The sequence below is a fragment of the Strigops habroptila genome, chromosome 1 (assembly GCF_004027225.2).
Source record: "Strigops habroptila isolate Jane chromosome 1, bStrHab1.2.pri, whole genome shotgun sequence".
Classification (NCBI taxonomy): Eukaryota; Metazoa; Chordata; class Aves; order Psittaciformes; family Psittacidae; genus Strigops; species Strigops habroptila.
Genome location: NC_044277.2, coordinates 11,646,102 through 11,661,690, shown reverse-complemented (window position 1 = coordinate 11,661,690; position 15,589 = coordinate 11,646,102). Strand labels below are relative to the sequence as shown.

General features: G+C 38.6%; 1 protein-coding gene across 1 annotated transcript in view; it reads right to left on the bottom strand.

Moving 5' to 3' along the window:
- Positions 1-2,161: 2,161 nt before the first annotated feature.
- The window catches only part of TMEM65 (transmembrane protein 65), a 34,069-nt gene continuing 20,641 nt past the window's right edge, over positions 2,162-15,589 (bottom strand). Inside the window, exons 2-7 of the mRNA XM_030485201.1 lie at positions 13,526-13,570; positions 11,319-11,386; positions 9,988-10,042; positions 8,758-8,800; positions 7,645-7,750; positions 2,162-6,112 (exon numbers count right to left, since the gene is read on the bottom strand). Of these exons, the coding sequence (XP_030341061.1) occupies positions 6,017-6,112; positions 7,645-7,750; positions 8,758-8,800; positions 9,988-10,042; positions 11,319-11,386; positions 13,526-13,570 (413 nt within the window). The 3' untranslated portion in view covers positions 2,162-6,016. The remainder of the gene's footprint in view (positions 6,113-7,644; positions 7,751-8,757; positions 8,801-9,987; positions 10,043-11,318; positions 11,387-13,525; positions 13,571-15,589) is intronic.

Below are 15,589 nucleotides of genomic sequence, written 5' to 3'. Positions count from 1 at the left end.
ATAAGGGCAGAGAAAACCCATTTCAGGAATCCCCTGAATGTGTATGAAAACAGCCTTGCAGCCTGCAGGGTACTGGTAAGTAACAGTTCACCAATACACAAACCATTCATGTCACCTGAGTAACACATAGAAAGAGGACATACAACTGCATTTTGGCTTTCTCAGGACTTTATAATCTGCTAAAACATTCAGCCAGGCCATTCATCTATTGCAGAGTTAACGAGATAACTATCCTAAGAGATGTTAAGGTTTCCAATCCAGGTCAAGAGGAGCCGCCTCTTTTTTTAGCACTGGCATGAAGGATGCCCCTGTTCCTCAGTGTGTCAATATAAACTAACAAATCCAACAAAATAATTTATTTTTCCAGAGGAACTATCCCACTGTCTGCTTTTACAAGGCAATTAAGGGTTATAAATGAAGATAAGACTGCTTCTCACAGTATGACCTCTTCTTTGGATGCTTCCCTACCAGCAATGGTTCTAGTCACAGCCTGCCTCTCAGTCCTGCCATAGTGTTCTCAGAGGAAAGAAGGAAGAAGGAAAATAACGTATTTTAGTGTTTCTACACAAAACAGAGCAAGTATCTAATCAGGGGATACCATGTAAGAAAAAGTCACTTGTAGATCTACATCTCAAACTTCACCAAAAGGGGCTGTTTTCCTTTTAAGATCTAACTGGGTTTTGACATGGTCTTTGGTAATCAGGCAGCTGTACTGCAAAGGTAGATCACCTGTAATCAATCCTCTTCCTATTCCAGGACTCCTGTGTTCAAAAGGAGGTACTTCATATCATCTTTCCTTTGACAGTTACTTCTGTGCAGGGATTATTGGCAGCTCAATAGCTGAGATGTGCAGAAAAACCACTCAGGGGGAGGGAAGCCTCATCAGCTCTTTCTTGCCGTCTCCCAGCATGTTAAGAGCATTCTGAGGCACAGAGAACAGCAGGAAAGTAGCATGAATGCAAATCGTCGTGTTTTTTTCTCTTTTAATAGATCCCATGTGCATCCCCGTGTAGGGAAAATGATCCCCCAGAATCCCATTCTCCTCCTTGGTCCTAGCTGGAAGCAACAGATAAGCCATTTTCAGCTAGAATAGACAGCATCACCAGGGTGCAAATCACTCAGCCAAATCCAAGCAGCAGTGCTGTACAAAGACAACGAAACACTCTGTGTTACTGCACTACCATCCTGCTTGGTGGCAACCCTTTCCCAACAAGAATGGTATCTCTAGGTCCAATGCAGCAAATCTTGGTCTTCGGACACATATTTTCTAGCCAGTGGATGGTCCCATTCAGTACACTTCATAACCCTTTGCAAAATAATCTATTTACTAATGGATAATATCAATAATTACAGGTTATTGATGCTCTAGGCAAAAGCATAAAGCCCTTTTCACAATTAAAGATATATAAATAAGACACTGATAAACACAGTAACAAGAACAGGACACAGAATGGACACAAAAATGCATCACGTTTACAGTCTCAACTAATTTTGATATTTCACAGCAACTTAAGTCTTTGCACACAGACACAGAAGGAGCAACTCATACGACTGTGGAGTAGCATTCATAGCTGCATTATTTAAGCCAGTTGCTTAGATACCCATGGACGACTAAAGTAAAGACTGTTAAACCAAAACTGTTTCCTGTCAGTTGTCTTCATGCTGCTGCAAGAGGCCTTATCTTGGCATCATCTCCTTACAAGAGAGATCAGCAATCCACACTCCCTGTTGCTTCCCAACGTCGCTATTCTGAATTCCCTACCTGAGGCTCAAAGACTGCCCGGCTCAAACCCCAGCGATGACAACCTCTTGGGGGAGCAGGGACAGGGAAACTCACAGGTCTCTAGAAGGTAGGTTTTGATTAGAGGAGGTAGTCTTCCAAAACAAAACAAAATCAAATCTTACTGCATTTATGTTGGATGGCTTTTAAGTTGTAAGTTTGCCCAAAAACCCAATGCTATTTTGAAGCAACAGTCTGGATGCCAATGGTCCTCAACACTGAGACAAGGGTAAAAGCCTCAACAAATGTTAAATAAAGACTTGAAAACAGGAGCTTGAAATTGTGGTAGGAGAGCACTAACTGCAATCTGGAGGAGCTCTACCTATTTTCTCAGTATTTTAGGTCAAAAAATTACAGAGGCATAAGACTCTCAGAGCAGGATGACAACCCCTCAATGCTTTATTAAGACCTTTTATATACTGTTTATATACCACTGCTCTGTCAGCTTGTCACTAGACCATGTAAAACATCAGAGGGAACCATGTTGGACAGAAGTGTGACAGACTCTGAACAACATTAGAGATTTACACAGTGCAGTCAGAACAGAGTAAAACAAAAGGCAGCCTATACAGGTTGTCAAAATGAGATGAGACCATCCTTTCAGTACAAATATTCTACTCACAGCACTTCTTTATGCACAGACATCCACAAAAGGGATTGATCGAGGAGTGAAAAAAAGTGAAAAGCTCCGAAGTCTGGGAAAATTCATGAAGGCTTAGTTTGCATACAAACCCCCAATTCCAAGTGGACTTCTGGCTCATATTAATCACAAACACCACCAATTTACCATGCAAACATTTTAATTGTTTAAATCACTCTCTTCCAAGCACGAAGAGACAGAAGTACCGCTCCACCACGGTGGTATCTCCTATGACAGTAATAAAGGACCACCTGCTTATAACTTAAATCATCTGTTCCTGGTTTGTATAGCTGAGGCTGAATACCCACAGGATATTATTAACATTTCCCCTCCAGCATCTGGTCTAATAAAGAAACACAGAACACCTTTGCTGTAGTACAAAAGTTTACAGAAAGTTCGACAATTTAATTAAAGACAATACAAAATATGTTGTCTAAATTCAAATAATTTATGTAAAAGTACATGCATGAGAAAATACTGGCAAGAAGATCTAGATAACCATATTATCAGATGCATGTTCTTTGTCCCTAGAGACAACATACCGTCAAAAATACATTTATATTTTAGGTTACAATAAAAGACAGCATTTTAAAATAAACACAATTTCAGGTCTACCAGCCCTTTAAAGTGGAAAATTCCTATTAACACAGGACCAACTGATAGAATAAAAAAATGGAGCAATACTGAAGTGTCTGAACAAGCCTGTAGTGTTTGTTTTTCCTTTTATTGAGGAGAGAGAAGACAACAGGAAACAAAGAAGAGTGTTTTGCTAGTGCTCTGTCTTCAGAGACTTAAAGTGTTTTAAAAAACATGATCAGAGCATCAGGGATTACTTTTATCCATACAGCCCAGAAAAACCCACCCTCCTTCTGAGGAGACAGGATACAGATCAGGCGCAGATCTTCCCTTCCACATGAAGCAGCACCACCTCCATGCAAGAATGGATCCTGCAGGCAAAGCAAACCAACCCTACTGTACTCAGGGTGGCAGCTTGGCCCCAACAAGCACTTTCTCTCAGCCTCCAGCAGAGCCACTGTTCCTCTCAAAGCACGAGTTATTTCTTCACATTTGTCAAATACCGAAGCCCCAGAAGTCACCTTCTTGATTGACAGAAGACAACAGCCTGAAACACCCAAGATTTCCTACCATGTGTCACTTGCCCTCCACATTTTTGTGGTCAGCTCAACAGTTTAACAAGACGACACATGATTAATTTCTTTGAAGATATTTTAGTTCATTAATTCCTGATAAAAGCATTGGTTGCAGTACAATAGTTGGACATACAGCAACAAAACATACTCAATTTACATGCACAAGATATTTAACAATAGTACAGAGTCTTTCCTATTGCCGTTATAAAATGAACACTACTGTGACAGCTGACACGGCCTTCCCATTGTTCTCATGAGCTCTAAAAAAGTGATGAAAACAGTGTTCCAGTTAGTACGATGACAAAGAACAGAGGTTTGGCGACTGCTGAAGATTCCAATGAAGATGCCAGTATCATAATGGGAAACAGTGTTGGAATTACTGTACAAACAGCTACAAAAAAAACCCCAAGCAAAACTGTTTTGATGTGTATTTCAGTTTAAGAAAAGAACACGTGGGAAATACAGCTTTGTATAGAAACATACCAGAAACAAAAGTACATGCAGAGGAAGAAAAGTTAGTTTAAGCCAAGACAAATTTTGGATGACTAAAAAACCTGATCACTGAAGTGCTGTAAACCAGCAACAATCTGTGGGGGAAGAGCACATAATTTTCTAAGGAGGGTTGTTTTTTGTGGTGTCCGTGATTGGAGGCTTCTTTTACTGTTTATTTGGGTTTTTTAATAAAGCTTCCAACTTGGAAAATGCAAGCCAAAACTCCTCTGCATTGGTGTTCTGTGCCTGGCTGAGCTCTCTTTCAGATTTACAGCTTGGTCCAGATTGTCACGGTTTAATGTACAAAGTATTGTACATGCTACTAGGACTACTCACTGCAAGTTTTCAAAGTCTGCTTTTCAAAGAACAGATACGACACTGTCACCTTCATTAAAGATTGATGCCAAAGTCTCAGTACTGGTGTTTAAAGGGCTTCTAGAAATGAGAACAGACAAATCAGATTCATGACCAAGAGATAAGCAATGAGCTCTGTGAAACATACACATTACAACGAGACTTTTCCTACAGCAAATAAATGTCATCAGGGGATATCATTTTTAATTTTTTTTTTAACATTTCTTTCTATAGGTTTCAGAAGTGCCAACAATTCCAGCAATAAAACAAAGCGCCCTGGCTGTGCCTCTCTTTTTAGTGTCTTTGCCAAATGTTATTCAGGTTAGAAACCCTCTCCCCTAATCAACAGTTATCAGTTTTGCATGACGCTATTGGCAAGTCAGATCCTGAAATACTATGGATATTTGATAGTCATAATCAATTTATTCATGACCACCTTAAAAAAACCACAGTTACATGTGACTGCACTGTCAGATCTATAATACACCAAGTAAGACTGCAAAAATAAAAGGCAAAACAGGAAAAAGGCCTCAAGTCTCCCTTTTTTGTTGTTTGGGGTTTTTTTACTAATTGTCTCACAGCAAAAAAGAAAAATAGCAAAGGCTTAATCTTAAATACAAAGTTATAATCTGCAGATCAGGTCCTCTAATCCAGACTGGGTACACTTTATTGTTTCAACTGAACCATCTATTACAGACTCGCAATGCCAGCACTCATTCATACCCTGAAGCGTTCCCCAGCCTCATCCACCCAATCAACTATTCACACCTTGTTTTAAGCAGAACAGTAAAAAAAGCCAGTTGTTTGGATTTTTGAAACAGATGCTCTGAATTCTTTAATACCACACTCAAAATGCAGGAAGATAAATTTAAGATATCTCAATTCTCAAACTATTGATTAAAAAGGAAAAAAGAGGCGAATATAGAAGTATAGAAGGTGTTAAACCACCACTGAAAAATGCACTTGGTAAAGAGCCTACGCTGGAAACACTTACCTTGTGAAATCCTTAAAATGATCATCTCAGAAAATGATTCAGACACACTTAATCAGAGTTGTGAAAAAATGCAAACTAGACTGTCGTAGATCACTGAAATATCGAATCTACAGGCAGTGCAAAACAATGGCTGGTCAGGGGGCAACCAGACATCTTGCAAAGTAAGGGACTTCAAATTACTCATCACTGACCTCCTTAATAATCTGCATTGAAGGACCTGATGAACAGCAGTGAGATTTTTGTCATGCAATTACATCTGTTAAACAACCAATATACAACTCAAGAGTTATACTGTCACCCAGGGTGGATTATTAGAGTAATAACCCATTAAAGAATAAGGTCAAAGGGGAAAGTGGTAAACGTTTTGCCATAAGTGAAAACACTTCAAAAATTTACAGTTAAATAAAAAGTTAGATGATACCTTATAAAAAGAAGTACTAAACACAACAAAGCCACAATAAATTAGTGTTTCCATAAAACGACATGCTGAAGGTTTTGTTCCCAAGTCTATACATTTTTTACTGTCTGTTAATTCCTAAATATTGACAGCGTAATTGAGTAATTGAGGTACAGTAGTTTACATTTGTATATGTCTTGTAAAAAGGTTATTTTTTTTCTTCCAGTTTTTCTTCCTCATCGCCAAAGAACAACAAAGGAAACATTCCTAAAATGCAGCCAATGGTCACTCCAATAGCTTTACCCTAGAGAAAGGGGGAAAAAATTAAGTTTCTCACTGATCAGTTGTTACTCATTTGCTGTGTAGTACCAACACAACCAGGAAAACAGACCCTTTGTTCTAGCTTTCAGTTGGGAGCCACATTTTTCTTAGCATGCAGACTAGAAAGACAATCTATGAGAGAGAGACAGATATGACAAGGTTAGAAACAGTGCGTGCTGTGATAAAAGACACATTTCAGAATAAAGAGGAGGGGAATGATCCATGAAGAGCTGCATAGGTGGTAAGGGAGGAGACAGATTCAAAGGATTGGACAGGAAGGCAGGGAAGGAGGGAAACAAACAACAAAACATACACACATATTTTATGTGCAATTATAAATGTATCTGCTTGTATGTGGTAATGCAAAGTCAGGAATGAGGAATTCCTTGCAAAAATGATGGCTTGCAAAGGCACAAGGGGAAGACAATAATAATAAATAAAAAAGATTGGAAAACATTTCACAATTTTTCACAATTGACTTAAATGCAGAAGTCAAGAGGAGACAAAAGTAAGACAGGCAACACGCAAACCACATCACCAGTGCGACGCACTGGTGTGGAGAAACTTGAGACAGTGGTTATAAAGGAAAAACTGCTAGCACTCAGGCAAAGATGCTCAGAAGTCTCCTCAGAGCAAAGCGCTGTGAATGCACTGCAGTGCAATGACAGGCTTTTGACAGACTCAGCTTGCACCAAGATGACTCTTATGTTGGGCAGACTAGAGAGCAGCCCATAAACCTGTCAATTCTTCCCTGCTCAATGCTTTGATCTATCACAGCTAAAAGCAGACTTTTTCCCTTAGTTTTCATCAGCCAGTGTTATTTCTCTTCCCTTAAATCTGCAAAGATATTTTTCCCCATGAAGGTTCATTCTGGCAAAGTGAAAGAAATATGTTTCTTTACTCAGTTTCTTATAATCTGTTTCTTTTAATTGAAATAAACTAATGTTCTCATTGGTGAAGTGGGACCACTTCAAATATTTAAATGTTAATTAAGTAATCATCCTCAAAATGAATCTGCAAGATGAGTGTCCCATAAATGTAAACCCAGACACTGAATATTACTCAAATGCTGAAAATTTACTCAGGGGAAAGCTAATTTCATATCCAAGCTAATTACAGAATATTAGAAATTAACACAAACTAGTACAGGTACATGAATAGCAAGCATTTGACAAAGAATGTATAGGAGTAAACTACTAGGGGGTCGTAACTTTCAGATAAACTGTCTTATCACAGTAGCCAGAGCTCAACGCAGATATCTCCACAGCATACATGAAGTCGCTGCAGAGACTATCCACAGTACTAGTCACTTGTGGCCTGTTGCATACGCAAAAACCCCCAGGTCCAAAACAATCCAGTTTCATGATACTCCCTGCCACAGGCTCACAACTAAAATTTCCAGGAAACGTGCAAAATGTTGGTGATCATGAAGTATTTAATGGCAAAAGTGACAAAACATATTAGTTTAAACCAAACAAGCTCCACACAAACAGTGCCTACCTACAGAATACTCACCAAGTGTGCACTGAGACGCGTTTGCCACATATCGGCTTGTTTGGGAGTTAAATCAGGGATTGACAGACCCAGTCGTGAAGCTAAAGCTTCTACATAACCTGCAAGACTGGAAGAACAAGAAAACAAGAACGAACGATTTTGGATCTGACATTACCTTCTAGTGAGGATATTGAAATATCTGAAGCACTGAACTTAAAATGAACAGCTTTTCCTTCAGCTAAAGTCATCAAGAGGTAAATATGGGAAAATGTGATCATGAGACTTCTGATAGTCACATTTTGCACTTGAAGTTCACTCATCTTCTTACTGATTTAATGTGCAGTATTTCCAGAAAACCTTTATGCAGCAAGACAAAACTGGTGTGAATGTTACTGTATTTTTGTAGAGCTTGTTAACCTTCAGTGGGGGAAAGGTTACATACAACACGAGTAATAAGCCTCGTTATTTGCAGGAAAAAAAATAGAGGAAAAGTGGGAACAAGAGTCATAACTGAAGCTTTACTTTCAGCAATTACTCAGAAATTTCCTTTAAAAAATACAGTCAGCTGTATCTGTTTATATCAGAAGTAGGTACGCCTAGGTCTGAAGGCATTTCAGATACAACTTTTATCTGAGGAGAAGAAAATATCTTCTGATCTAGTTATAACAATCTGAGGAGGTATATGAGGTATATTCGATCACAGCAAGAAACTGCATCACAAAAAATATATTTTTCCATTTTGCATTTTAATGAAAACACTTTTTGCAGAAAAGTTCTCATTTAAAACTTCCTTAAAAGCAAGCATTGGTTACAGACTACACGGAGTCAGGCTAAATGCCAATCCCAATTTTATCACTTAAAATATGTAATACTGTAATAACAGGACAGTTATTCTGTTTCAGAACTATGGCACTGCAGTTTTAACCTCGGCAAGAACCACCTAATAGTCCAACTTTTTCTTAGCAAGGACAGAATATATTTCTACAGTCACGTAGTTTACTGAAGCAAAATTCAAGATCTAGAAAAAAAATGATTATATCTCAGCAGTTTATAATGTTTTAGTTCAGTAGCACCAATAGTGCTTGCAAGAGAGGAAATAAAATACACATATTCTTAATACAAGTTCAGACATACCCCAGTCCAGCTAAATCTGAAACGAGGTTTCCCAAAGCTGCAGCTGGAGGGAGGAAAAGGGAAGAGAAGGGGGTAAGAAGGGAAAGTATTATTTTAATTACCAGCAAAACCAACCAGCTACCTTCCCTCCCCGCCCCAGTGACTGTCACTCTTCTCAGCAGATAGAAAACAAAAGACTAGGAGTAAGTTTCTTTCACTTTAGAGTTTTTTCCTTCTGACCTTACTACAGTTTGTAGCAGCAGCAGCAGCCTAACAATAATAGGAAGTGCAACTATTTTTCTCCACTTGTCAAGTTTTCTTCATATAAGTACAAAAAGACATCACAGACACCTGGAAACCAATGTAAGAATTTTTCAGATCAGAGTTAAAAATGGCCATGGGTGGTTGCCAGTTTCATACAGCTAATGCTGGACACCAACAGGGCCTTCCAATGCCTGAAGAGGTGCAGGAGCATGGGAAACAGAAGGAGCTGTTACTCATTTATGTAGTTTTGATAAACATTTCAACATACCCATGAACTGTGTCAGTTTAGGAATACTGTAGATATGACTGCATGAAGTTACACACTTAAAATACACGATTTCACAGCAGATCTTAGTGAGATGAGCTTGCGACTGTCTTGCATCGCAACAGAGAAATGCCGCACATTTCTTGTTCTGCATTTAAGCTATCTGCGTGCTTTCAAGCCACACTGCACCTGATGGAGCCAGTGGTATTTTGTCTCTGACACTGCAGAGGCACCAAAGCTGTTGAGCAGAGCTTATCAGTTTTGGTCCAGTGCAGGAGCAGGGTGGCTGCTGGGCCTTCCCATGGTATCACATGGAGGCAGAGAAGCCACCAAGAAAACAGGCCAGCACAATAAAAGGACACCAACACTGATCTTCACTCAGCACTGCAAGCAAACAGGAACTTACATAAACACGCATCTGTAAGTATCAGACCCTAGGGAATTTAGAACAGTCCCATTATAGAAATGCACATACACCTTCCTAAGCAACCCAGGATTTGAGCTTTTAGATTAAAACGGACAGCAAGCATTGCAAAAGTTATGTGAACTGAAATTCCATTTCTGCAAATGGAATATGTCCTTGCTTCAACCATAGGTTGTTTCTTTATTAGGAAAGGCAGCTGCAAGACCAAGAAAGAGCCATTTCCAGCCCTGTGGCCCACTGTCAGCCTAAAATAAGGAGTGTGCCTATCAGTCCACGCATACTGCATTTTATTACTTGCCTGCCATAGTTGAAATTCCTAGGACAACTCCAATTGACAATTCTATTTGGGTTCCCTGAAAAATAAGAATTTTCTCATTACTTGAGAGATTTGGAGTTAGAATAGATTACATTCACTGAACCGGCAAAAGTATTGCTTACTGCTTGTTTATGTTGACACTGAAAGCATAAAAGGACATTCCTTTTAATACATCTACACAGCTCCTACCCTCCTGGTATACATATTTCTTCCCAGGACAAGAGCCTACTTCTGATATTCTTTTAATATTTTATATTTTTCCATAATGGCCAGCTAATGGACAAAACTAACCCCTACCTCTGCGTACCATTTCCCTCACCATAATTCTTAGCTGAATGCATAGCTCTGAATACAAACTTCTACAAATACTGAACAAACAAAATACAGCATTGCAGTTCCTTACTTCGGTTGAAGAAACAAAATTGCAGTGAACTGCATGATGAAACAGCATTACATGGCCCAAAGATGAGACACAACATGCATGAACTAAAACAAGACATGTTCCAGTTAGATACAGGGGAATATTTTCCACTGTGAAGACAGCTGAGCACTGGAACGGGTTGCCCAGAAAGACTCTGCAGTCTCTGCCCTTGGATCTTCTCAAGTCTCACAGGACAAAACCATGAATAACCTATAGCTGATCCTGCTTTGAGCAGGAGGTTAGACTAAAGACCCTGAGGAAGGTCCTGAGCAGGAGAAAGACTAGATACCTAACAGGTCCTGTGGTCCTTTCCCACCTCAATTAATATCACACTGTTAGTGATAAATCTACAGGAGAAACAGTATCTTTGGCCTTCATAGATCTTCCTGTTCCACTAGCCCATTTAATCTTCCAAACAAGCAAAATACATCAAAAGTGTTAGCCAGAAGTGCCAGGCTACATCAGTACAAATCAACATCAGCACTAACAGTGCCTGCATCACTCAGAACAAAGGAACACATCAGTAAAAATCCTGAAGACGTATTCATCAACGCATTATAATCACGCTATAATCAGTCAGTACAAAAACCTATCAACTACAGGCTCATAAAATGTGTCTTACAGCACAAATTAGGAGAGGGAAAAAAAGCAAGTTTCTTCTCAGTTGAGTAAAATTTGTCACAATACTGGCCTTTAGAAGGAACAACGCTCCTCTGCATTCTGCAAAGGCTGAACTTTAGAACAGAGCATGGACTTTAAAGAAGAAAGATTAAAATAGAAAATTAGTGAGTTGATACAGTGTCTTACTGAAGCTCTCAATCTAGTCTATTTTATTCTACTTGAACAATATGAAGCTTACTGACTTGATTGAGGAATTAAATAGTGAACTTACCGCAGCAATCATAATTGCGTTATCCAAAAATCCAAACCCTACAAAAGGTACTGCATTGTGGAAGAACACTAAAAGAAATAAGTAACAAAGAGAGAATAAATATTTGTAAGAGTTCACTAGTTCACAACAACTGAAATGCCAGCCTAATACTGCCGTTAAGAGAAACAAAGAGAACATACACAAAATCTCTTTCCCACTACTTCTATTGGTGACTTCTTTGTTTCTGGCAGGTTTAGTAAAACTCTTTGCTACACCTAAGTGTTACTAATGGCTTGTGAAGAACCAGCTAAAGCAACTTACTCTGCAAATACTTGAACAATTTTGGATGGAAGCCACTTACGCCTACTAGAACACAAGAAAAACATTGAAAACTACACAAACTTTGGTACTATTTAGTCCTTCCAACCAGTGTCACAGTATCACTAAGGATTACCAAACTGTCTCACTAGGCTCTCTACATTCTTCTCTTGCTTGAAATAAAGCCCCTTTCTCTGCAAATCCCTCTCTATTCCTGTGCAAAAGCTCCGTCTTTTTCATGCATTCCTAACAATTCATATTTTAAGAGTATTGCCTGGAGCTAGGCAATTCTTATCAAAACTCATTCAACTAAATCTACAAATGCTCAGATAGTTTTCATGGCATTAATTATCTCGCTATTCCAACACAGACTTCTGTATCTTGATTTTGTTTGGCACCTATGCTGAGAGCAAGTCAGACTTGAAACTGCTCCTCAATAAATTGCTTAAGAGATCAAGTTCCACCTTTTGTTTCATGTAGGTTTTTTTCTTTCTACTCCTGAAACTCCAAGGAAACCCTGTGTGAAAATATTTTATACTGCAGGATATAAAGACCAGCTTGGAACATGCTGGTCTGAATAATAATTTCTAACAAGTACAGTGCTACCGTGTCATTCCTTTTTGTCCTGCTTCATTTTCTCTCTCAAATTTTAGCTTGTAAGCTTCTAATAGAGATGGGATTGAATTTGCATAGCATTGCCTCCAGCTGAGTTTCAAGGTGCTGGCTTTGTAAGACTGAATACAACACGGAGGACAGACTACATGACTAAAAATACAGCTTAAAGTTACAACTTTTTTTTAACATTTAAAATGCATCAGTTCTTTAGTTGTTTGGGAGTTTTTTTCCACTTCAGATGGGACCAACAATTCCTATATTTCATAAACTTACAGAGATGCAAGCACAGGAAGAGGGAAGAAAGAAACGTGCACAAACCTCACAGTCATGTGAAAAGCAACTGGTATGAGTCCCTTTTGCATTTACCTCTCACAGACAGCACGAATCCATGATCATATGAGAAAACAAAGCCACGCTCAAGAGATCTTTCATGCTTAGGTACTAGAACATGTTTGGACTTCTGGGGCTACTTTGTAAGAACACACAGATCTTCTTAAATGCACCAGTGAAAGACTAAAGCACAGAATGTATGAAATTTACCAACTTTTTTTTTAAACCATGGCAGGACAAAAACCCCAAAACCATAAACAACAACAACAAAAAAATCACACAGATACGACAGTTATAGCCAGCATTTTCAAAATGTGTGTACTGAGCTCTGGAGCTACAGAGGGAGCTCAAATTCTTACCAAAATCATCAGAATTTTGGAATCCAGGGAGTAAACAGAACCCCAGGGACCAAGGAAACAAAAAAACCCAAAGAGAAATAAGTATAGATACTTGGAACACAAAAAGGTTTAACTACACATATTTGCTAACAGAGAGTACAAAACCACAAAAATACACTGATTTGGAAACTAATCCACAATTTGAATGACCATGGTATTATAAAGAACACCAAATCTATCTCCAATTTCTCTGCAATTTTATCCCACTTCTCAGTCCATTTAAAATACAGGCAACTAGAAGCAAGTCAATAATTTTAAACACAAAAACTCCACAAGGTTCTGCAGCATCAACACTGCTTGGCTTAGAAAACCAGTGTTTGCTGCTGGCTTTGAACAGCACGCTCTCATTTGGGCTTTCTGTCCTACTTTCAGTAAATGGTGCACATTCTCCGGCTGAGGTGTTATGAAATAAAGGTGGCAGAGTGTCTGTTGGTGCTTGTTTCAGTTTTCTGTTACTCCAGACGACAGGGATGAGGACAGACCAGCACTTGTAGGAGAAAGATGAAGCAATTCAAAACACAGACTGCACAAGTACTGAACCACATTCAACAAACATTCTTCTTTTACCATGTTTCAGTTGTCCTGGAGATGGTGGGGCAACCTCCAACTTCTCTAGAGAAGTCAAAATGAAATGAGAAAATTAGCTACTTCATCACAAACACAGTTTATTATAATTTACCAAATTACTAGCAGGCAAAAAAAGCAATTATGTTATTTAACAGCTGTCAGATTTGAAGAAAAATGTTTCACATCTACATTTTTATTATTTTTACAAAAAATGAGATGACATTAAAAGCCAAAAAGTCTTAGAGTAATATTACGAGATTAAACTAATATAAGTCATTATGCAAAGTAACAGCATACATTAGAAGCAGCTCAACAGCCATCTTTAATTACTGAAAATTAGAAAAACACACTAAAATTAGAAAAACCAGGACAGCTAAAGAGAACTGTATTTAATTACTTGGTTTTAGAGGTCCTCTAGGCATGCAGCAGACAACCCTTCCTCCAGAGACAGTCTGCAAAAAACCTCCTACCTCTGTTCTGACAGAAGGCATCTTTTAATAGCTAGTATGAGAATAAAAGAAAAATACTACAATGACATTAGAGACCACTGACTCCAGTAATAGCAGAACAAGTCTGGTCATTTGGTGCATGTTTCATGTATTCTGGCTCCAAACGATTAAGAGCTGGAAGGACCAAGACGTCACTCCTGAACCTGATAGAGCACGCTACAGGAAGCTAACACATTAGAGGTGATGCACAGAATGCAGCAGCAACAGGAACCCATTCCACAGCGGCAAGGGAAAGAAAAGCCACTTTTTTTGGCTTCTATTGTGTTTTTAGGTTTTTTGAAATGTGGATGTTGAGCAAAAAACCCCATTTTAAAGCAGAAAAAAAAGTTGCTCCAATATCTTCCAGTATTATGAACCCTGAGCTTTTGACAAGTTGCTTCCATACTTTTGATAAGGTACTTCTATAGGCAAAGGTAAAAAACGGTGTAACATGAGAGGAGCCTACAACATGACCTCAAGTATTTAATTTTACTCGAGGCAGCCAAGTATATGAAAAGACAAAGCTGCAAACACAGGCTGTGAATTGTTTGAGCATATGTCTGAACAGTGTAGACGAGAGTAAGTATCTGTGCATCCAATATTCTAACTCCTATATTCAAACCTATTGTAAAGGAGAAACTAAAATATTAAGATAAAAAGCTGTAACATAAACGAACTTCCAGGAAACACTCTTATCTACCTCTGAGTAAGACATCTTTTCATAGTTTGCCCTGACTATGATAACCAGTTAGTTTAGATAATTCTCATGTGAAGTATTGTGGGTACCAACACAAAGATAGAAGACTACTCGGTTTGTCACAAAATATTACGAAACTCTAGTGGATTTAACATCAGTCTTGTGGATTTAACTACAACTGATTTCTGAGTTTGATAGCACATGGCAGTCTACATAATTACACTCCATTCAGTGTAGCAAGAAAGCTATTAAACAAAGCTAAAACCCAGTGCATAACTGATTCTAGAAACTTATTACCAAAAGGAGGAATTGAGGGCAAGCATTTGGGAGGGGAAAAAAAAAAAAAAAAATCTTTTACATCTATGAATAACAGGAGTTTCAAAGCACATTAATTAAAAAACATAAACCTGCTCCTCCAGAACAGAAGTTAAGAACTATCTTGGAATGGTTTTAAAAGAAGGGAGGTTGGGGGACACTGCTCTGGGCCTAGAGGAAAGATGAACGACTGCAAGGTAGAGGGAAACAGCAAGGGATCAAATATAAGCAGAAATTACTTCATCACTGACATAACCTGTTTCATTAGGGTGGGATATCTGCTAAATAGCCATTTTATGAAGCAGGGCACCTAAGGCGCTTCAATATTAAAAGAGGTGTCACTAAGACAGCACTATGGTGGCACTGTGGTCTGGAAACCAGACAGCTCTTGTCTGGCTATAGGAAATTCTTGCATAGGTGACAGCATTTTCTTGCCACAACTTTCTTTTCTAAGAGTCTTGCCAAACTCATCTGGCAATCTGCCTGACACACAGCTTCCATCATAGAGATAAAGATTAATCTGGGGAAAAAATCTGGGATTACACATGCTAACTAATGAGATAG